This window comes from Panthera pardus, unplaced genomic scaffold (assembly GCF_024362965.1).
Source record: "Panthera pardus isolate Hobbes unplaced genomic scaffold, ASM2436296v1 HiC_scaffold_2, whole genome shotgun sequence".
In the NCBI taxonomy this organism is placed as follows: Eukaryota; Metazoa; Chordata; class Mammalia; order Carnivora; family Felidae; genus Panthera; species Panthera pardus.
In genome coordinates this window covers 113,705,960-113,730,133 of record NW_026526765.1, presented here as the reverse complement: position 1 = coordinate 113,730,133, position 24,174 = coordinate 113,705,960, and the positions used below count along the sequence as shown (strand labels likewise).

General features: G+C 36.4%; 1 protein-coding gene across 1 annotated transcript in view; it reads right to left on the bottom strand.

Annotated features, from left to right (window-relative positions):
* Positions 1–3,111: 3,111 nt before the first annotated feature.
* MIER3 (MIER family member 3) overlaps positions 3,112–24,174 on the bottom strand; it is a 33,753-nt gene continuing 12,690 nt past the window's right edge. The window contains exons 4-13 of the mRNA XM_053907349.1: positions 23,078–23,212; positions 21,435–21,555; positions 20,212–20,297; positions 19,944–20,016; positions 17,819–17,970; positions 14,255–14,336; positions 12,649–12,743; positions 7,442–7,569; positions 7,222–7,364; positions 3,112–7,116 (exon numbers count right to left, since the gene is read on the bottom strand). Coding sequence (XP_053763324.1) covers positions 6,659–7,116; positions 7,222–7,364; positions 7,442–7,569; positions 12,649–12,743; positions 14,255–14,336; positions 17,819–17,970; positions 19,944–20,016; positions 20,212–20,297; positions 21,435–21,555; positions 23,078–23,212 — 1,473 coding nt within the window. The 3' untranslated portion in view covers positions 3,112–6,658. The remainder of the gene's footprint in view (positions 7,117–7,221; positions 7,365–7,441; positions 7,570–12,648; positions 12,744–14,254; positions 14,337–17,818; positions 17,971–19,943; positions 20,017–20,211; positions 20,298–21,434; positions 21,556–23,077; positions 23,213–24,174) is intronic.

Here is a 24,174-nt window from a genome sequence, read left to right as displayed (position 1 = left end):
CTGTATTTTTTTTTTCTGTGGACTCTGCCAGCAGAGAGGGTGTCCTGGTCTTCTCTCTGCTCAGCCAGTGATAGAGTGAGTCTAGTAGTTCAGAGGTGGAGTATTAGTGAGCTCACCTGGCCACAGCTCTGAAGCCACATTCTCCAGTGAGTTTCATTCATAATCTTTCCTTGATCTCCATCAACCTGACTCCCACATTTCTCAGTTCCAATCTTGGGTGGAGAGGACACCTCAAATCCTAACATGGAACCAGATTTTAACCACCGTAACTGCTACATCAACAACTTTCTTCAGTTTATTGCAATTTCAATGGTATCGTAATTGCCTTCCCTTGTTTCCACTCCTGCCACTTTTACAGAATTGATCACCCGGAGAGGTTCTTGTAAATGTAACTCAGATCTTGACCCACCTCTGCTCAACCCTCTCATTACTCCTCATATACTGGAATAAATGCTAAAGTCCTTCACATATATGATGTAGCCATTCACTACCTCTGATCTCACCTCTTGCTCGTTCTACCCCAGGCACATCTGCCTCCTTCCCACACCTTGAGCCTGTTGGACACACGCACACTTTCAGGGCTTCTGCACTAGTTTTTTGTGCCTGCAAAGGTCTTCCCCTTTTTTGTCACCTTGCCAACCATCGTACTGAAATTCACAATCCTTAAGTGCCAGCCCTGAAATTCCTATTACACTTTTTTTCTCTATCATATGTATCATGTATAAATAGTAAATGTACATTTGCGACAGTATCTGATTCTTTTTCTTAGCCTCCTTTATCTTTTATTTGTGTAAGATCCTTAAAACCAGGAGAAACTAATCTTATTTGGAAAAAAAAAAAAAACAATCTACTTGACCAAGAAGATCCTGTTACCCAGAACCTTATATAAAATACAGAAATACTAACTCCTGTGGACATATTAGGAGGGGCTGTAGGATGGGCTGGAGTTTTTAGGAGTGAACTCTTGAAATGTCAACTTAACCAGTGCAGGGAAAAAAATATGTTATATAGAAAAAGATCAAATATGGCAAAATGTCAGTTCAATCTGGTTTGTTCATTATACTATTCTAATTTTTGTCTTAAAAAGTCTTTCTTTCAAAGCTAGGGGACAAGTCACCATTAGTTTAAGAGTAATATAGGCCATCAAGCATTCAGTGATACCTACTAGGTGAAGGGTCCTGGGATATACAAAGAATAAAACATGGTTCCTCATAAAATGCTCACGGTGAGAGTATAAAGCTTGCCTAGTATCATGACTTGGTTTGCACTGGAGGGGTGAATTTTTTTTTAATGTAACACTGACATTTTAAAACATAGAAAAACCATGTTATCTTTTTTCTTACTAAAAATTTTTTTAGATTTATAAATGGCTAATTTCATTTGACATGCTTACAAAATGCTTTTGAGTTCTATACCGGAAAACAACTTTGTAGCAGTATTGCCTTTACCTTTGTATAAGCATCTCATCAAAATTGAGTTACACAACAGCCTGTGTGTCTCTCAAAAGTGAATGTCAACTAATGTATTAAATGTAGAAAAACGTGAGCACTCCTGGTCTAGAACCATGAATTCAGTCCCCTAGTACACAATTTTGCCAGAGAATCCACACAGACACAGAAATAGACCGTGAGGATTAAAGAAGGCCTACCTGGATGGGAAATGGTAAACAGTACTATGTCCCAGGGGCTAGTTTAAATTCAAAGCGTAGGGGTGCCTGGGTGGCTCAGTCGGTTGAGTGACCGACTTCGGCTCGGGTCATGATCTCATGGTTTGTGAGTTCGAACCCTACGTCGGGCTCTGTGCTGACAGCTCAGAGCCTGGAGCCTGCTTCAGATTCTGTGTCTCCCTCTCTCTCTGCCCCTCCCCCACTCATGCTCTGTCTCAGAAATAAACATAAAAAAATTTTAAAATAAATTCAAAGTGTACATAATGAAATAGGTAACTTACAGAAGCCCTGAGGCCTTTGAGAAGTCAGAGAAGCTGCAGGCTCAAAGCCTATCATTGATGAAAATTATGGCCAAGAAAGATAAAGTCTACAAGTCAGGAGAGATTATTCTGCTCCCACAAGGCTCTCCTCTCTCCCCTAAAAGCCTTAAGTACTTTGTAGCTCTCACATGGTACTTGGCCACATGCTTGGCTGGATTGAAAACATCTGTACTTGTCCCCACCTGAAGGCACTACTGTGTTGTGTCCACCACAGACCCCTGAACATTTATGCTCTGTGGCGTCTGTGCAAGAAGGAATGTGATTTTAGAAAAGTAACCAAAGCAGAGGATTCAAGAGCGCTTGCTTTCATTTTATCCTCTTTGTGTCCTTGTACAAAATCTGGACCCTATGTGCTATCTGATCACTGCATATTAAGAATGGACTAGGGGCGCCTGGGTGGCTCAGTCAGTTGAACATCTGATTCTTGATGTCGGCTCAGGTCATGACCTTGCAGTTTGTGGGATCAAGCCCCACATCAGGCTCCCCACTGGCAGTGTGGAGCCTGCTTGGGATTCTCTCTCCCTCCCTCTCTCCCTGCCCTCCCCTCCCCAACACCCCTTCTCTCTCTCTCTCTCTCTCAAAAAAAAAAAAAAAAAAAAAAAAAAAAAAACTAGATAAAGCTCTGCTCAGAGGAAATGAAATATGCGAACAAATTTGTGAAATTAGACTAAGAGATCTTCAGCTTGAAAGATGAAGGTTTTGAAAAGGTTTCTACGAGGCTACTAAACTATGTATACTAGGATAAGAAAGACTAGTTTACCATAAATACATTGTCAAATAACAACACAATTAATAGACATCACGTCTTCCTAAAAGACATACTTACCTACAACAGTGTTTGAAACAAAACAGACATTCAACAAATATTTCCTGAATTACACTGAAAGTATAAGCTAGCCTCATTTTGGGATGGCTGTTTTATTCCATATGGAAATTTGTTATAGAGGATTTAAAGAAAAAGTATTTTATCTGCCATTTGTCACTATCTATCAAATATCTTATTTACTGCCTCAAAAACCAACCGAACAGTGGTTAAATATCTACCCATGTCCCATGAGTTATAGCTTATGATTCATTAAACAAAAATCTAATTGTGGCAAATACTCACACGAACCAAGAAAAAAAAAAGATTTCCAGATGTTTATTTCTGGAACTGTACACCAGGTATTAAAGTACAACAAATACAAAATAATGCTCAAAAAAATCAGTGTTTATGTACAAATATTAAAATCAATGCAACAATAGCAACTTCCTCTTGAACATCTGATACTAAAACTTGTTGTGATTGTCACTAATTAATCTCATACTCACAGGATACTTATTTCAAACTGGGACAATTGGAATCACTGGTCATCTAAGAGGAATTTTAATATCTACCATATTTAACAATAAAACTAATAGTTTCCTCCTTTTAGTGAAAAAATTAAGAACTTTTTAAAAAACATAGTAATGTCAATATTTTTATAAATTATTTCAATTTCCATTTGTAGACAATGTGCTTTGAAACTCTGGGCAAACAATCTCCTTGGTGGTCAGGTTTATTCATTAGTTTACATTCAAAGTTGAAATATTCACTAGAGACTTTGGTTAAATTAAATAGTATCACTATGCTCTATTAAATCTGACGTTCTCAAATATTTATGACCCTCAATTTTAAAAATTAAAAAGGAAACAATTGCACAATTCTTTGACCTAATTGTACACACTTTAGTATTGTTTAAACAGTATTCTACATCCTTCAAGTAATTTCAGCAGTTGACCGTGACAAGAGGAAAACTAAACATTTAAAATGCTAGCATGGAAAAGATGACGTACGACTAACAAAAGTATTGCTATAATCACAGCACCAGTTACACTCCTAAATGGATCCGTTGTCCTCTTCAAATTCCCTGTACATAAAAGATACATCAGCCAACAATACAACTGCTCACCATGGATTTTTGGTTTGTTCATAAGAAAATAATGCGGCAAAAGAAAACAAAAGAATTTATCACAGTTTGTTATAAGAATTGTGCTTCACACTTGATAATAAAGGCATTATTGTTTCTTCATAAAATTGCAAATCAGTTATTTTCATGCTCTCAAACGCAATTCTTCTAATAAACAGTAACAAATTCTCTGTTAAGATGCTTAACTGGAGGAAACAAAACCCAGTAAATCCAGCTTTTAAAAGAAAATTCAATAAATAGCTATTTTACATGGATAAAGTCATAGTGGTACAATTTATGAATGTCACATCAAGCATGCACAAAAATGGTATTATACATGGCGGAAGCAGTCAGAAAATATTGAATTAGATCTAAAAAGATATGAAGAATTTACATATATATACAAAAATCTTGCAAATTATTGCCTCATTTTAACAAGGAATTAAAAGTAAACGTTACCAGCTAGTTAGCACTCTCTAAGAGGCTAAAATCAGATTGACATTTAAAAATCTATTAAACTAGCTGGAATTTATTTTTCTCTCATATCATTTTCTGGATTTTGGTCAAAAATCTTTATTTAAATAACTAAAGTGTCCATTCAACTTGCTGATAATCAAAACTTTAGATAAGAAACACTGTTTCCATCTTATATCAAGATCCCAGCAATGCATAGATAAACTGACTATGTTACTGCATCAGCTACTGAGAATGGGCATGTTCATTTAAGTGCAACTGGTATTAGCATTCAGTCATCTTTGTGTAAATTATTTTATACAAACCAGCCACTGTAAACCCAGAGTGAAAATTAAAGTTATAACAATGGAAGATTATGGCCAGTATCTTACTAAATTATAAAAGGTATACTGATTTTTAACAAAAGAAATAAGGTTCAAAGTTTAGCACAACACCACAGCAATAAGAAGCTGATAACTTGGATAAAAATATCTGAAAGCAACATAGAGCCCAGGCTACCCATTATTTACTGTGTGCATACAGGAATGCTAGACTTTAGATGTATAAATTAGAGACTGATTTTAAGTTATTAATTTAACTACTTTTGTCCACTGTGCTAAACTAAATTTTATAGTAAATATGCTACTGCGTAAACACTTCAAAGCAATCTTCATTAAAATGCTGCAAACAAAAATAGGAATACACATCATCCAAAACTAAGGATGTCATTGCAGTTCACAGTTTTTATAATAAATACCCTCCCTTTCCATCACTACTAAGGTCACTACAACCTATCTACTCATCAGCACAACCTTGAAGCGACTTATACTTACAAATATCAGCAATGCAGCCAAACATTTAAGTTTTTTGCAAAGCACAACAACTAGCAGAAATTGAAAATTTCAACTAAGATGGTGCAAAAAAAAAAAAAAAAAAAGCAAAATTCCATTGTAACTGAACTATAAAAGCAAAGCTTATTACATCCTAATACTGTATTGTGTATCATGTGAATTCACCTTTTAACTTAAAGATGCATATCTATAGAGCAAAAATGGCCAAAGTTTATGACAATGGCTTCTCATTCACAATGTCTGGAATAGAAATAAAACTGAGTGTGAGATGCATCTGAACGTCTATCACTTTTTAAAACTTAAAGTGGTAAAGTACCATTCTATGTCAATAGACAGAAACTCACATTTTTCTTGCCAACTGTTCAAGCTAAACAAAAAAAGTTTAAATATACTTCAAGGTTCTACTGCATTAAGTGTAAAATCTAGAAGTCCCTCCAAAATATGAACACTTTGAACTGCAGTGCTACAAACAACATAAGAAGTGTCCCAAATGTAAACCATTGAGTGGCAACATCCTAGGCTCTGTAGACTGTGTCCTGCAAGTCAGTTGCCTCAGGATAAACTAAATTATCAATACCAGTATGATTTTTAGAATTATAATCTTGACAATGGTGGACAAAACCCCATCTAAATACCACATCTTCAAAAGCCAAATTTTTAGCCAATCAATGAAGGTACACAGAACTCTTCCCACAGTAAAATGACAGATTCTGTGTAAGGTAGCCCTGGTCTAGAATTTTGAAACAGGATCCAAGCAAGTGTCTTCATAATTTGCACGCAGTTCCTCGTGCTGGCTTCCATAAAGATGGACTTGCTGTTTTGTAAACTGAAGTGCTCTAGTTGAATAACATGAGAGAAGTTTCCATTTTTAAAAAATCCTTGCATGTTTGTGCAGTTTAAAGAAACCTACCCCTGCTTTTATTTAATTAAGAAAATAAAACCAAAAAATGCTACATTGAGCAGGGATTGGGATCGGTACCTGTAAACATTGTTATTCCACTGCATCCATTACGGCAAAAGGAATTTACACGAAAAGAAGCCACTCCATTCAGTTCAGAACATCTGTGCTGGTTTTGAGCCGGTGGCCTCTGTCTACAGGTTTTAAAATTGGGAGTGAGGGCAGTGGGGAACAGAAAAGAATAGAAAAAAAGGGAGTGGAGAAGAGGTACTGGGGGATGAGGAAGAGATAAGCAGAGCTTAAAGCTGCACCACAGAGTTCAATCTTAGTTCCCAACTCTGCTGATCATAGTTCATTTCCACATTTATGGATTGAAAAATGAAAATACTCTTGATAAATCAAGATATAGTTCTATACATACTGACATCACTGATGTCATAGTGAAAAAGGTTCAAACTTCCAGTGAAAGACTAAGCAAACCTGATCCTTTCCTCAAGTTTACTGGTTCTGCACACCCACTGTTTCTGGGCTCCTCACTTGTGTCACTCAGAGTGAAGGGCGGCATGCTGATGTAGAGCATGGGCACTGATGAAGCCATTGGTCTCACTGGCAGACAGACTGCCAAAGTCAGCCACAGAGACGGCCATTTTGGCACTGGTGATGTGATGTGTGTGATTTTCAAAGTCCACACCCAAATTATTTACAGAAACCTCATTCATAAAGGATTCAGGAACAGCAATGCCCATTTTCAATCTCTTTGCTGGTCTTTCTGACTCTTCACTGCACATGTTCATGGGGTTTAGCTCCGAGTGATAAAATCCAGTCTCAAATAAATTAAAACAATCACTTTCCCCGTTGCTAGGCAAGGTGAGTAACTCTTCCGTTACGACAGGCACATGATTTACTTGTCCACGGGGTGTGTTGCCCAATGGAGGAAAGCTATCATCCAAACAATTAACATCCGTGGGGTTGCAGACGGTTGCTACGCTGTTGGTCAAAGCTAAAAAGAAATGGAAAATGGTTTAAGTAAGTTGTCCTGTGTCATGAAACAAAGAAGACACAATTTTGCCCTAAGCTGAAGAACACAAAAAGATGCTCATTTTACCTGTCAAGTCACTGGCAGTGAAAGAGTTGAGAATGTTCAGCTGTTGATCAGGAAGAGGCTCAGGTCGATTAGAAGTTAAGGCTGAAGAATTTACTGTCCCTCCCAGAGCTTCTGTTTCATCTACCAAACGATCCATATAGTCCCTGAAAAACATACCCCAATAATTTCATGACTGCATATCAGAGTTAAAACAAAAGTCTCTAAAGCCCACGGTACTTACGTAACTCCAGGGTGATGGTTATATCGTTTCTTTCCAAATCTTGTCTGTTGAGCAAAGTAATCATAACGTTCAGATTTCTTCCACATATAGTAGAATGCTACACATTCAGCAACTGTTCTAGTTCTCACCTAACAAAAGAAAGTTGAATTTTTCAATAGAAACCAACAAACCCAATCCATTTTTTAGTAATTTTTTTAATACAACTATAGCTTCAATCCATGGGTCTTACTTTCTATCTCCCGAATTATGAAATTCTGAACATTTTATTAGAAAAAAAGTCTTTATATTTATACTATTTAATAATAAGGATACCTTCAAAAGGCCAAGGTTTGTTATTTCAATCAGAATGTATTAGTTTATAAAATAAATGTGTACCCAGAAATGATGCTGAAAATCCTAAAACACTGGCAACCTTTACTTTTTTCCTCACTGAACACTCATTGTGATTCTGACTACAGCAGGAGTCCTTAACCCTGAGGGGTCCATGAATGGGATTAATGGGCATCTATTAAATCCGAAAATTATATGTAGGTACACTTTTCCGGGGTAAAGGGCTGCAGCTTCATCAGATTATCAAAGGGTTCCATAATGCAAAAGAGACTAAAAACTCTTAGAAAAGGGATCAGCACTCTACTGCATCTGCAATTTCAGATGATTTTCTAGCTAAAGGCAGGGTGTTTTCCTTCAACGTGGGTTTGGTTCACAGCTACAGGAGTTTGGTAACAACAACAACAAAAACAATAAAATTGGAGCCTCACCAACATGTCTCCACATCCAGACTAGGGCTGTTCAAACTATATGCAGCTAAAGGTATAAGTTTATAACATACAGACAAAATTCTGTGTCCTTCTCTAATAAATACTTTCTCCACTGCTTAATCAGTATCCCATGAGGAACTTTTAGCATCTCTATCCTGATTACTGATCATGACATAAGTGCATAACATAAGGAACAAGCTTTCTTTTCTTTTTTTTTTTTTTTTTCAATATATGAAGTTTATTGTCAAATTGGTTTCCAGGGAACAAGCTTTCTAAGCCAAGAAATAAAGTGTACATTTCAATAAACATCATTAACTAGAAGTCTTTGTGGTGAACATAGGCTTCTTGGGAACAGAGAACTTTCCTGTCTTATTCACTGATGTATTCCTAGTGCTTAAAACAACGTCCAGTAAATTGTAGAACTTCATTATTTATGGAATAAATGAATAAATTTTTTAAGTCACTGTAAAACTTATGTTTTATTTTAACTTCAACAACCCAGCCTTCTTTAAAAAAGTTTTATTTATTCACTAAATACTTCATCTCATCTTTGAGAAAACATAAGATTTTCATACATACAAAAAGGCATTAAACAATTCAACATCATACTGGAATATCTAGCAAAAGCAATAAGAAAAATAAAAGGTATACAACATTGAGAAGAAATAAAACTGTCTCTGTTTACAGATGACATGACCGTACAAAGAAAAATCCAAAGAATCCACAAAAAACTCATGGAACTAATAAACGATTATAGCAAGATTGTAGCACACACAGTTAACACACAAAAGTCAATTGCTTGCCTATATACCGGCAATGAACAAATGATATTTGAAATTTAAAAACACAACATTTACATTAGCACACCCAAAATGAAATATTTAGGTATAAATCTAACAAAATACATGCAAGACCTATGTAAGGAACATTATAATATGATTAAAGAAATGAGAGATATAAATAAATGGAGTGATATTCCACATTCATGGATAAGAAGACTCATTACTGTTAAGATGTCAGCTCTTCCCAACTTAACCTATAGATTCAGTGCAATTCTAATCAAAGTCCCAGCAAGTTATTTGGTAAATACTGACAAACTAATTCTAAAGTTTATATGGGAAGGGCAAACAATACAAAACAAAAACAGAATAACCAACACAATACTGAAAGAAAACAAAGCTGGAGGACTGATAGTACCCAACTTCAAGCTTACTATAAAGCTACAGGAGTCAAGACAGTGTGATACTAGTGAAAAAACAGATACCCACATTAATGCAACAGAATAGAGAGCCCAGAAAAAGACACACAAATGCAGTCAACTAATCCTTAACAAAGAGTAAAGGCAATGCAATGAAGTCGTCTTCTAAACAAATGGTGCTAGAACAACTGAATAGCCACATGTAAAAACAAATAAAAAAACAAGGAAGAAAGGAAGAAAAGACACAGTTCTTAAAAACTTTCACAATAATTAACTAAAAATGGAATACAGATGTAAATGTATAATGTGCACAACTATAAAGCTCCTAGAACATAACATAGGAGAAAATCTAGATGACTTTGGGGATGACATGCCTTTTAAGATGTAATACTAACAGCATGATCTATAAAAGAAAATTTGTTAGGTTGAAGTTCATTAAAATTAAACACTTCTACTTTGCAAAAGAGAATGAAAAGACAGCCAAAGACTGGGAGAAAATATATGTAAAACACCTATGTGATAAAGGACTGTTATTGGAATTATGTAAAGATCACTTAAAACTCAATAAGACAACAAACCACTCAGTTAAAAAATAGGCTAAAAAAAAAAAAAGGCTAAACACCTTAACAGAAGACACCTCCTTACAAAAAAGAAATACAGATGGCAAATAAGCAAATGAAAAGATGCTCCACAACATATGTCATCAGAAAAATGCAGAAAACAAGATACATTACACACCTATTGCAACACCCAAAATCTAAAACACTGACAACAACAAATGCCGGCAAGGTTGTGGAGCAACAGGAACTCTCATTGCTGGTGGGAATACAAAATGGTAAAGCCAATTTAGCAGACATTTGGAAGGTTTTCTACAAAACCAAACATACTCTTACCATATAATCCCACTCACTGGCATTTAGCCAAAGAAGTCAAAAACCTTCAACCAGATGTTTATAGCAGCTTATAACTATCAAAACTTGGATGCAACCAAGATGTGCTCCAATAGGTGAATGGATAAGATGGTATATCCATACAATGGGATAGAAAGAAATGTGATAAAAAGAAATGCACTTTCAAGCCATGAAAAAAAATAGAGAAACCCTTAAATGCGTTATTACTATGTCAAAGAAGCCAATCCGAAAAGGCTACATACTATATGATTCCGACCATATGACATTCTGAAATGGCAAAAGTATAGAGACAGTAAAAAGCCAGGTGTTAGGAGTAGGGCTGCAGGGAGGGAAAGAATAGGGTGGAAGAGGTTAGAGTACACGGATTTTTAGGGCTGGGAAACTATGCTGTATGACACTATAATGGTGGATATCATTATACATGTAATGGTACATGTCATTACACATTTGTCAGAACCCATACAACACAAAAAGTGAACCCAAATGTAAACCATGGACTTCAGTTAATAATAATATATCAATATTCATTCATTAATTATAACATATATATCACACTAATGTAAGATATTAATAATAATGGAAGCTGTGTATGTGGGGGTAAGGGGATACACAGGAACCCTGTGTACTTTCTGATCAATTTTTCTGTAAACCAAAATGCCCGAAAAAACAAAGTCTATTAATGAAAAAGGCAGAAAATATTGACCTACCCATCTAAACACTTCAGAATCTTATGTTCCTTTAGGATAAAGAGAGATAATAATAAACAAAGCATACTTTAATGAAAATTATTACAAACTACTAGAATATACACACACATACACTTTTTAAAAAATACTTTATTTTTTAGAGCAGTTTTCAGTTCACAGCTGATTTGAGCAGAAAGTCCAAGTTCCCACATACATCTCCTGCTCCCAAACATGCATAATTCCCTTCACTAGCAATTCCCCACCTCAGTGGCACTTGATACAATCAATGAATCTATACCGGCACGGGTTTATTACCCAAAATCATTTACATTGGGGTTCACTCAGTCATTACTTATTACATAGGTATTGAAAAATATATAATGACATACATCTATCAGTATAACATGATACAAAATAATTTCACTGCCTTAAAAATCCTCTGTACTGCGCCTATTTATCCCTCCCTCCACGAAAAATTTTGAAACCACTAATCTATTTATTGCCCCCATAGTTTTACCTGTTCCAGAATGTCATATAGTTGAGATCATACAGTATATAGTCTTTCCAGATTGGTTTCTTTGCCGTAGCAATACACGTTTAAAGGTCCCCCCATGTCTTTGTGGCTTGATAGCTCATTCTTTTTTAGCACTGAATAATATTCCATGGAATGGATCTGTCAGTGTATTTATCCATCTACCTCTCAAAGTGTGTTAATTCATCTATTCAAAGGACATCTTAATTATCTCCAAGTTCTGGCAATTATGACTAAAGCTGCTATTAATATTTGTGTGGAGGTTTCTGTGTGGACATAAGTTTTCAACTCCTTCAGGTAAAGACCACTGAGTACAACTGCCGGATCATATGGGAAGAGTATGGTTAGCTTTGTAAATAAACACCAAACTGTCTTTCAAGAAACTGTCAACTGTCTTTTTAAGGTGGCCATACTATTTTACACTCTCATCAGCAATGAGTGAGAATTCCTGTTGCTCCACAACCTCACCAGCATTTCATGCTGTGGTAACATTTATAGTTGCTTTCAGTAACCAATGTTTCTTCTTTCAGCAACTGCAGTTCTGGCCACTAAAGGGAAACATTTCTGAGGCCACAAACCTCTGAATAGCTTAGAAAGAAATCAAAGTCAAGGAAAATGGTAAAAGACTAAGACTACCTGGAAAATATAGTAAATCCATTTTCTTTTCTGTTTTAATGTTTATTTTTGAGAGAGAGAGAGAGAGAGACACAGAGTGCAAGCGGGGGAGGGGCAGAGAGAGAGGGAGACACAGAATCTGAAGCAGGCTCCAGGCTCTGAGGTGTCAGCACAGAGTCTGACGCAGGGCTCAAACTCATGAATCACGAGATCATGACCTGAGCCAAAGGCACACACTTAACGGGAATGAGCCACCCAGGCATCCCAAGTGAATCCATATTCTATGAATATGACAACTATATGTGTCAAAAGATAGGTGAGTACACTATCAGCATTCCCAGGAGTAGGTGTTGGCAAATCCCAGTCATGTTTAGAGTAATATGAGAAATGTTAACGTCAGGAGAGCATTAACAAGTTCTTCCTTTCTTTTGTCCTAAGTGACTTAAAACTTATTTGTTTATATTCATTGTAATTACTAAGCAATCTGTACTAATCTGCCTAATTTACCTTATTCTTCTGTATAAGATGAAAATCTTTTCCAAAAAGCATGAGTGCATGTTCAAAGCTCCGGCATTCTTCTTCTGTCCATGCAGTCATTCCATCTAAAGAAATGTTAAAAAAAAAAAAAAAAAAAAGATGTATTGATTGACCTCACATCTTTTATGCAAATTGCTAGTTTACTTTCAGTATGTTTCCTCCTATAAAAGGCCATTAACTAACTCCTTCCCTCTCCCTGTACCTCCCTCCCTCCCTCTCTCTCTCTCTCTCTCTCTCTTTCTCTCTCTCTCTCTCACACACACACACACACACACACACACACACACACACACACACACACACACACAGTTCTGTAATCCAATGATTTCAGTTAGGATTACCTAAAGTATACACATTATAAATATTACTTAAAAATCTACAATACCAAAATATAAAAACTAGGGTTTTTTTCCCTGCATGAAAGGATAAGGATGTAATTTTTTTAACTTATGCTCATTGTTTTTCTAATTTTTTTTAAACTATAAGCATACATTTTTTTTTAATTAGAAAAAAAGGTTATTTCCTTTATGGGAAAAAAAGTTCCTTATTTTGCTATTATATCAAAACCATAGTGCTTTAAGTAGAGACCATGAGTAATCAATATATATTTATTTAGTCTTTTTGCAGAGTGCTACACTCTGGAAATCTAACAGGAATAAGAAACAGCCCATGTTCTCAAAACACTAAATCCCATTCAACTTCCCAGAAGACACTAACATTAATAAACTCAAATCTATTTGGGGCAGAGAAGACTTGGAGTTTTTTCCTCAAAGACATGGGAGACCACATCCCCATGAAGAATAGTCCACCATAAAGATAAAACATAGTTTGAACTCAAGAAAAAAACCCAGTATTTAGTTCTCAACATTAGGAGAGCTTAAAATAAGTTTTTTAAAAAAGGAACGTTTATAAGGAAACATTCCAAAAGACTGTCTCAACCTACAAGTTTAAACATACTCTTTTCAGCTTTTCTATTTTTGCCAAGCCATTTATATAATATTAGAGTATTATTTCTTTACCTACTTACTTAATGAAAGCCATGGTGCATGCAATTCACTTATATAATAACAAAACTACTGAAATTAAAGTTAACCATTTTCCTTGACACACACAAAGCAAAACCTAAGCGCTGTAAAAATTTTATTACATGATTACTAAAAACACCCTTCTTGTAATAAATTCAATGGAATATTTTATACATGTTTCTTTTTTATCTTTAATCTCCTTTCCATTTCCTGTTTGGTTTAAAAAAACAACTTTTTGTTCAGTGAAATCATAAAAATCATTCTTTTTAATTACTTTGGATATATTGTCATCTCTGGGGTCTGCTTTGTTCTGTAACTATTTCTTCAAGAAAGTGGAGGTGACAGGGGGGTAACTAATGTGTATTTGAAAAATCTCTGGTACGTCTAAAAATAGAGGGCAAGAAAAGGAAACAATTATTCGCTATGAAGATGAACACCGATCTTACAAAAGTGTTACAGGACTGCTCCATCCTTTATAATACTTTGCTTATTCTACTCCCCAAATGAGGATCCCCTGTCATTTCCCTCTCTTGATCCCAAGCTTTGCTTACCTTGAGATGCCTTTCCATTGCAGCAGTACCTTTCAATTGCTTCCTTTATATTATGGTTACACTTGAGAAGTTCATATAATGCCTACAAGAGAAAGAAAAAAAACTATTCAATAAAAATTATCAGAAATTCATACTTAATAGCATTAAAACAGACAAACAACCAGGACCAGTAACAGTCCTGACAAATACTGTCTGAAATGCTCTCTAAATATGTAAGACATGGGGCGCCTGGGTGGCTCAGTTGGTTAAGCGTCCGACTTCAGCTCAGGTCATGATCTCACGGTCCATGAGTTCGAGCCCCGCGTCGGGCTCTGGGCTGACGGCTCAGAGCCTGGAGCCTACTCCCGATTCTGTGTCTCCCTCTCTCTGACCCTCCCCCGTTCATGCTCTGTCTCTCTATGTCTCAAAAATAAATAAACGTTAAAAAAATTAAAAAAAAAAATATGTAAGACATTTGAGGATATGTTTGTCCAAACATTTAGTCTACATACCTATCCTGATGATAGACTCAAGTATCTCAGAAGTTTGTTCATTTTCACTCTACCCCTCAGAAGTCACCCACTGGTATCACTCTTGACTTTATTTTTTATTGTCAGGCCATCTGAGCTGGGGAAATTTCCCTATTTTAGATGATTTTTCCAGGTGGGAAAAATTAGTATAAATATGGTCTTGTTCTTCACATCACCTACTCCCTGCCTTTTAGAGTGTCAATATAAGGAAACAGCAGCTAGCCTGGAAGAGGATGGGTATTTTAGTGACTTGGGTTTATAACAGTCTCATTGTCTACTATGAAACGTATCATTTTTTAATCCTGTTTAAGATTCTTCCCCTCTCTCTGCCCCTCCCCCACATGCTGTCTCTCAAAATAAATAAATAAAAACTTCAAAAAAAAACCAATCTAGCTGCTAAAAGAGCATCTGGTAAATCAATATCCATTTCTAATTTTAAAAAGAAAGGGGCACTTGGGTGGCTCAGTTGGTTAAGCGTCCAACTTCACTCAGGTCATGATCTCATGGTCTGTGAGTTCAAGCCCGAGTCAGGCTCTGTGCTGACAGCTCGGAGCCTGGAGCCTGCTTCAGATTCTGTGTCTCCCTCTCTCTGCCCCTTCCCCGCTCACACTATGTGTCTGTCTCTCTCTCTCTCTCAAAAATAAACATGAAAAGGGGCGTCTGGCTGGCTCAGTCGGTTAAGCGTCCAATTTCAGCTCAGGTCATGATCTCACAGTCTGTGAGTTTAAGCCTCGCGTCAGGCTCTGGGCTGACAGATCAGAGTCTGGAGACTGCTTCAGATTCTGTGTCTCCCCCTCTCTCTGCCCCTCCCCTGCTCATGCTCTGCCTCTCTCTGTCTCAAAAATAAACAAAAACATTAAAAAAAATTAAAAAAAAAAATGGAAAAAAAAAGACAAAAACTTTTTTCTTCATGTTTATTTTTGAGAGAGAGAGACAGAGTGTGAGCAGGGGAAGGGCAGAGAGAGACGGAGACACAGAATACGAAGCAGGCTCCAGGCTCTGAGCTGTCAGCACAGAGCGCGACGCAGGGACTGAACTCACAAACTGTGATATCATGACCTGAGCCAAAGTCAGACGCATAACTGACTGAGCCACCCAGGTGCTGCAAAGACAAAAACTATTATATGTGTAAGCAGAAGGTTACTACCTTACTACAATAAAGACAACCTATATCAAACCAAGCACCAATATTCTTCTTTTTTTTTTTTTTAATGTTTATTTATTTTTGAGAGAGAGGGAGAGAGACAGAGAGCAGGCATGGGTGCAAAGGGCAGTGAGAGAGAGAGACAGATGATCCAAAGCCGGCTCTGTGCTGACAGCAGACAGCCCAACACAGGGCTTGAACTCACAAACCATGAGATCATGACCTGAGCCAAAGTCGGTCGCTTAACTGACTGAGCCACCCAGGTGCCCCACACTGGTATTATTCCTAATGTAAAAACCTTAGATGATTACTTTCCATCAAAAGCAGGCCTCAAATCACTATCACTACCAAACATCTCTGAGTTATGGCTACTTAAAGACCAGAAAGCCTGATAAAAACAACTGAAAAATTATTAGTTTCAACAGCTTGAGAAAAGTAAATTTTTAAAAATTGGTATTTCTCTATATTAACATACAATTATAATAGAGATCCCATTTACAAAAGTATTAAAATCACGTAAGTATTTCAAATATTGAAGAATTAAGTTAATTAGATGGATGTGATTCCCAAACAAACAAAAACATTTGAGTGATTAAAAAAATAAAATAAATGGAAAGTCAGACCATGTTCTTGAACTGGAAGGTTTAATGTTTTAAAGGCACTAATTCTTGCAAAATTAATTTATAGTTTCATGGATTATCAGTACAAAAACCCAATGGGATTTCTTTTTGACAGGTGAAAGATACTCTGAAATTCAGTTTCTATAACTTCTCTATGTTACTTGGGAATTCAAGGCTGAGTCCAACTATCACTGGATATTCATTTCAGTTAGGATCATCTAGGCTAAAGATACAGGGTGAAGAGTATACAAGAGGGGCAAAATGGTATCAGAGGGCAAAACTAGGGGCATCCAAAAAAAAAAAAAAAAGCCCTAATAGGTATTACTCCCAGCCCCATCCCACATACAATCAGGAGTATTCTGCATCTATAGGTACACAGTGCTTAACAAATGCTCCTAAAGCAAATTTATACAATCTTAATACAAAATACTTTCAAACATTTCCTGAATAAAGTTCGAGAGTAATCCAAAGAATATCTTTATTATAAAACCTACAAGTCTAAGCATAGAGAATGTTTAAGTTAAGTGACATTATAGCTACAGATGGAATATATAAAATCATCAGGAATGAGATACTAAAGAATTTTCAATGGCAAAGGAAAGTAAGTGACTCAAATTAAGATACGCACATATACATAGAAGAAAAGACCAGAAGACATCAAACAATATGGAATGGTTATCGCTACCAGCTCTTGGGAATTTTTATAAGCCAGTATTTTCCAAGTTTCAAAAATCTATCAGGGGGCACCTGGGTGACTCAGTTGGTTAAGCGTCCAATTTCGGCCTAGGTCATGATCTCATGATTCATGAGTTCAAGCCCCGTGCTGGGCTCTGTGCTGACGGCTCAGAGCCTGAAGCCTGCTTCACATTCTGTGTCTCCTTCTCTCTCCCTGCCCCTTCCCCACTCGCGCTCTGTTTCTCTCTCTCTCTCAAGAACTAAACATTAAAAAAAAAACAAATTGGGGCGCCTGGGTGGCTCAGTCGGTTGAGCGTCCGGCTTCGGCTCAGGTCATGATCTCACAGTTTGTGGGTTCGAGCCCCGCATCGGGCTCTGTGCTGATGGCTCAGAGCCTGGAGCCTGCTTCGGATTCTGTGTCTCCCTCTCTCTCTGCTCCTCCCCCACTCATGCTCTGTCTCTCTCTCCTTCAAAAAATAAATAAAAACATTAAAAAAAAATTAAAATCTATCAGAAAAAGAGATATCCAGTTCACATGTAAGAAATATTTTAATTGAATATAAGAAAATCAAGAAGAGACTAGTTAGCTGCTGTTTCAACAAAATTTGAAGAATACCTGTTCATTGTCCCTTGTGTGTGTTCCTGCAGATATCCTATCCATTATTTTTTCATTTCCAGTTCTTAATGAGGTCTCAACAAGGTACTCCTTAACTTTGCTCTCCAAAACCACACCAGGACGCCAAAGTAGCTGGTCTTCATTTTCATACACTGATAAAGAAAATCCCATTAACATACTAAATAATGAACATGCTCATAGATGTATACAAACTGTTCTTCCTCTTCTTTGATATGCTACACACTGGGACAATTTGAGGACACAAGCAATTTGATTGTCTGGCAAGGTGAGTCCTTCATTGGTAAAGGTTTAAAAAAAAATTTTTTAACTTTATTAAGGGCCAAGTGTTCCAGTGGCTAGAGCAAGTAGCTTTCTCGCTGGTTGGATTTACTATCCAATCAGAAGGCTTTCTATGCCCTGTAAAATCTAATGTAAAACTCAGAGGAGAGGTTTTATACTCTCCCTAATGAGGGAGTAAAAATAACCTGTGAAAATTCTTTAATAACCTCACTGAACTCCCTGTCTTTATGATGATTATATACAGGTTAAAAACTGTAAAGAAATAAAACAAGCAAAGATCAATAAAAACCAAAATATCTGCCAATAATGAAATACCTAAGAAAGGTAGGTTTTTACTTTACTGATTTCCTCCCAAAAGGTGAATTTTATTTAAAGGAGGAAGCAAATTAATCAAAAATGAATGATTAACAGTTAAGAGATGTAAACTTTCCAAAATCTCTTAAAGAGGCTGATATACTGAGTGACATGTCACTCAAATAAGGTATATATTCTATCAATGTCCACATTGCCACCATAATTAAAGCTTCTACTTCACAAAATTAAGTAACACAGAGGCCCAAGTACTTATCCCATTGCTTCAAGTGCAATGCATTCTTCAAGTGTGTAATAAAATAATTTGCTGAAATCTCACTATGTACCAAGGACCATGATAAGTGCTTTACATTCACAACTGTTGTGAATCACCACAGGAATCATCACTCCCAGTGAGCAGGAAAGTTAAAAATAAAATATGCCTGTGAAATAATAAGACTGACTTTTCATGTAAATTTCTGGAACCAGTTTCTTTCCTCTTCGGTCAAAACTGGAATAGGTAAAATAGTTTGGGTTTATTCCCTCTAAGTATAGAGAAGGTGTATCTTTCCTCCTGAATGTGTAGAACTGAGAGATGACTACCTCCATTACGTCTAATCTAAGAACTGACAGCTGCTAAGCATGTATTTGACTTCCAGGGTTTGTGTGGCATTTAGGTGGGCAACTGGGGCATCTGAAGGTGATCAACTACTGTTTGCTTCCCTGGGAGAATATCACTTTGAAAGCAGTTTAGGAAAATGTTGTTGGTAGGGACTGAAAAGGCTAAGAACCCTAGAGTAGCCAGTCCTTCCTTCCTTCCTTTAAATAGAGGATGAGCTAACAAAGAAAAGGAAGAAAGAGTCAGGAAGGGTTGTATCACTGTGACGCTTTGGCCCCATCATGTCATAAGAACAAATAAACTCATTAGCGAAAAGGTCAAATGCACACGGCCAAATCTACAGGCTTTCCAATTTCGGCTAGGGAAATGTACCTGTATCTTTATTTTCCACCACATTTTCAGAACCAACTGTTAACTAGGACCTAGCAAAATTGGGAAGAAAAAACTGATTACACTTAAGTAGGGGTGTACAAAACAAGAAGAATCCTTGTAATCTACCACCTTCTCTTTCAGGGCTCACACAAAATTTCATCTATATTCTTTATTCATTAAGAGTTGTCTTTCCAAGAGGATTTTATCTCTCAAATACTCATTATCTCAAGTGGTAAGATTCTACCCACTTCTACTAAAGTGGGATGTGGGCCAAGCAGCTGCACCCTCAGAGACGTTCCACTACTTTAGCAGTTGCCTTCGCATACCTGTAAGGCTAAGAAGCACTGTACGGAGAAAAGAGTGGTTCTCCAAGCTTCGAAGTTCATTTCGATATATTATTCCTAAGTCAGTCCCAAACTTTCACTGACTCCAAATTTATCTTTATACTGCCAAGGCTGGTATATAATCAGATAACTAAACAAACACATTAAGGGGTAACAGCCTACCAAATATTATCAATATCAAAATCAAAAGCCTCCTTACCTTTCTCATCACCATCATACTCTCCAAGGTACGGGGGAATCTCTGCCTGATATTGTAAACCAATCATTATTTCCTACAAGAAAATTCAGAAGTAAAAACACCCTATAAAAATAAATTCTGAAAAACAAGTTCCAATTTATTAATCAGTTACAAGTCAAAAGAAATTTCATCTTGTAACAACAAAATTATCTTAAGTTACTTCAGAAATGTTTTTAAAAGTTATGTTAGTCCAAACAGTCCACTAACTTCTGATGGTAATTCAACTTACTTTCCTCAAATCTTCAGGTGAGTTACCACTGTCTGTTTCAACATCTTCAGCTTCTGATTCCTTATCTCCGTCACATGTAGTATTTGCTTAAAAGAAGAAAAGTAAATTTTAAAAAGGTTTTTTTGCCCACTTTTGCAGCACCCGGAAGAACAGCTGGCACGTGGTACATTATAAAAATCTGAATACATGAGAGTAGCACAAATATACTCAACTTCTTGTACTATTCTCAGATCTTAACACCAGTCAAAACAAGACACTGAAAATACTAAGAAAGTGTATATATCCTTAAAAATTTTTGGTCTAGTCATGGGGCACCTGGGTGGCTCAGTCAGTTAAGTGTCCAACTTCGGCTCAGGTCATGAACTTGCTTTTGTGGGTTCGAGCCCCGCCTTGGGCTCTGTGCTGACAGCTCAGAACCTAGAGCTTGCTTCAGAATCTGTGTTTCCCTCTCTCTCTCTCTGCTCCTCCCCTGCTTGTGCTCTGTCTCTCTCTCTCTCTCAAAAATAAAGATCAAAAATTTTTGGTCTTGTCAAAGAGTTTGGGAAGGTAAAAGGAAAACCACTACAGTCACCTTAAAAAAGAAGAGAAAGCACTGGAGGTCTTATTATATACTAACCCAGAATGGGACATAGACCAAGATGCACATTAAGTCCATCAAAATTATGTTTTTGTGCACATACAAGCGTATATGTATTTGCATTTGTTAAGTGAACAGTTCTTCTACAATCAAAATACCTAAAAAAATAAGCAAGTTTCCAGATAAGAAATTATTTCACTTCAAAAACCTTTCAATATTACTGATATACATTAAGAGATAACACCAAGAACTAAAACGAAAAAATAAAGAAATAAATCGCTAAAAAATACTTTTTGAGCATCTGATAGTTTTCAAAACTGGGAGAGTAAAGAGCCTTTTAAGAGAAGTCCAAAAAATGTCCATGAAATTTCATGGCTGAAGAATCATTTCCCATAGTAACAGATGAATCTTGGGAAAGAAAATATACAGCCTTGCAAAACTAAACAAATACTTTAGGTTTTTAAAGGACATATTAGTTTACCTCTATCCCAATAAAAAAAGTGATAATCTTATTTGGATTATTAAAGGACTGCACGTCAATTAAAGAAAACACTTAGAATATTCTGACAAACTATTGAATGCCATTAAGTGTACCTGAGCTAGAGTATCAATGCTACTATTAATCAGTAACGACTGGGTTTCTTACATCGTAAAGGCCTAGGAAAGAAATCGGAAGTTTCATGGGACGTCACAGATGGTGTCAGGTCATCTGCAGAAGACTGAGTTTCCTCATCATCACCGGACAGCAGGTCTTTAGCAATTTCCTCCTATAAGAATAGGAATGCAGTGTTAGAGTTAGAAATTATTACATCTCATAAAAAATATTTAAGAATTAAAAAAAATTTAATAAAAAAATTATTACAACTCATCAATTTAAGAAAAAGTCTTCATATTACTCATAAATGTATTACTATGGTATTATGATACAAGTAAGAATCTGTTGAAGCCCCCTTAGTTTTGAGAGAAGTAAGTCTGAAATGCTCTTATAATTTACTTCATATACATAAATAGTGGTAACACTTAATATTTAATTACATATAATACTTAATAACTTTACTGCTTACACACTTTTAACAAACAATTTTGCGTAACTTATGGATAAACAGAAAGCTCATATGAAGCTGCAGGCTAAGTTTTAGTGACTTTACAACAAAAATAATCTTACTTCTAAATGATTAATAATTAAACTCGGGGCTTCTGGGTGGCTCAGTCGGTTAAGCGTCCGACTTCAGCTCAGGTCACAATCTCGCAGTTTGTGAGTTCGAGCCCCGCGTCGGGCTCTGTGCTGACCGCTCAGAACCTACAGCCTGCTTCAGATTCTGTGTCCCCCCTCTGTCTCTCTGCCCCTTCCCCACTAGTGCTTGTTCTCTCTCTCTCTCAAAAATAAATAAACATTAAAAAAAATTTTTTTTAACAATTAAGTTTTCTGCCAACATAAATAAAACAAAACCAAAAACTTCTCCAAACTCTTCTCTTCCAATAATTTAAAAAATCTGACTAATGAAAAGCTCTGACTAGTGATATAACTTTAAAAGAACAGATTTGAATTTATTATTTAAGTATATAGTTATCTTGTGCCTGGTACCTAGTAGGCACTCAATATTCGCTAGGTGACTATAGTCATTAAGGTATGGTACAGTAGTATCACATTTGACTGGAAAGGGGGAACAACAAAACTTACAGGAAGAGGTTCCAAGATGTGGATTCCTCTCCCTGCCTGATATCTGAAAGGCAAGGAAAGCTTTCCAAAGACCAAAGAAAGTTAGCAGAGACCATGGTTGTGTGAACTTTCCTCAGCAGGAACTATGCCTTCCCCACAACCAACAATGTTACAGATACGTCACAATGGCCTTGTCTACTGTGGCTGCTGTCACTCACAGAGCCCAACAAAACAGAACTTCTCTCTAACCACTCCACATCTAAGTCAGCTTGGTTTGAAGGCTTCTGAGGGATTTATCAATCAATGCGTTCAAGCAGTCAGAGGATCAAAAGAAGTGAGGGCAAAATCTGAGTTTAGACACAATATATCAACATAGGGAAGAAAAAATTGGGGGAGAACACTCAAACATACAAAGCAGCAGGAAGGTATTAGTACTTTTAAAGTAGTGTGATCAAATCCAAACAATATTTAAATTGGGTCACCAAAATGACAAGAGCAATGGGGCCAATAAGAAGTTTACATTTCAGAATTATAAAATGCTTTCAATTAAAAGGAAACTAATAAAAAACAGCCAATGATAATGGCTATTTTTGGATCTGGAAGTTTTCTTTTAAATGTTTGTTACTTACTTTGTCTAGTGTCATGTCTGGTAGTTCATCAGCAAGTTCACTTGGGGAGCTATTTGCACTGGAATTTGCAACTGCTGGAATTGTAGGTTCATAGCCATAGAATGCCAGTAAATCTTCTAGAGGCATGTTTCCTTCCTATTCAAGCCAAGGCACAAACATAAACTCAGTAAATGCCACAATACAGAAGTACAGATAAACTTAATGTTCATAAAACAGATTAACAAAACAGCAGTATCAAATCAAAGCCAAGTTTTAGTTTTTCTTTTTGTACTACTGCTAGAAAATAGGCTTAAAGACTTAGAGCTTTTATTAACATATTAACAAAAGCCTTAAAAATTAACATCTTCATTTTTATTTTCCAGCATCATTTCACTATTTTTTTTAATGTTTATTTATTTTTGAGAGAGAGAGAGAGAGAGAGAGAGAGCGTGAGCAGGGGAGAGGCAGAGAGAGAGAGAGAGGGAGACACAGAATCCAAAGCATGCTCCAGGCTCTGAGCTATCAGCACAGAGCCTGGTGCAGGGCTCGAACCCACGAACCAGGAAATCACAACCTGAGATGAAGTCAGATGCTTAACCAACTGAGCCACACAGGCCCCCCTATCATTTCACCCTTTAAAAAATTCCTCAAATATTTGCTTTAGTGACTTTTATTTTTTTAGCATTCACATTGGTATAATGATTTGCCTTGAAAGCATTCACAATTAATCAATCAATAACTTCACGTAATTTTTAGCTTGTTTCTTCGCAATTAACAGTTGACCACTTGGTTTATTCTTCATATTAATGAAATGATACCTGAAGGGAAACCACTGCTGAGCATTCACTAACACCAACAATATTTATATATTACTGTTAAAAATTATCTTTTTATATTACTACTATCATAGCTATATTCTGTATAGTTGTTTTAGGTTTCTCTTCCATAACCATCTACTGAAGTTTGTATCATTACCACCATTTTACAGGTGACAAAACAGAAGGCTCAGTTCTGGGTTCAAATCCTAGTACCACTTACTGGCAGCACTGCTTTGATAAAACCACATACTTTGGCTGCAATGCTTCCTGTGTAATGAGTACCTATGCTGTGCCACATAC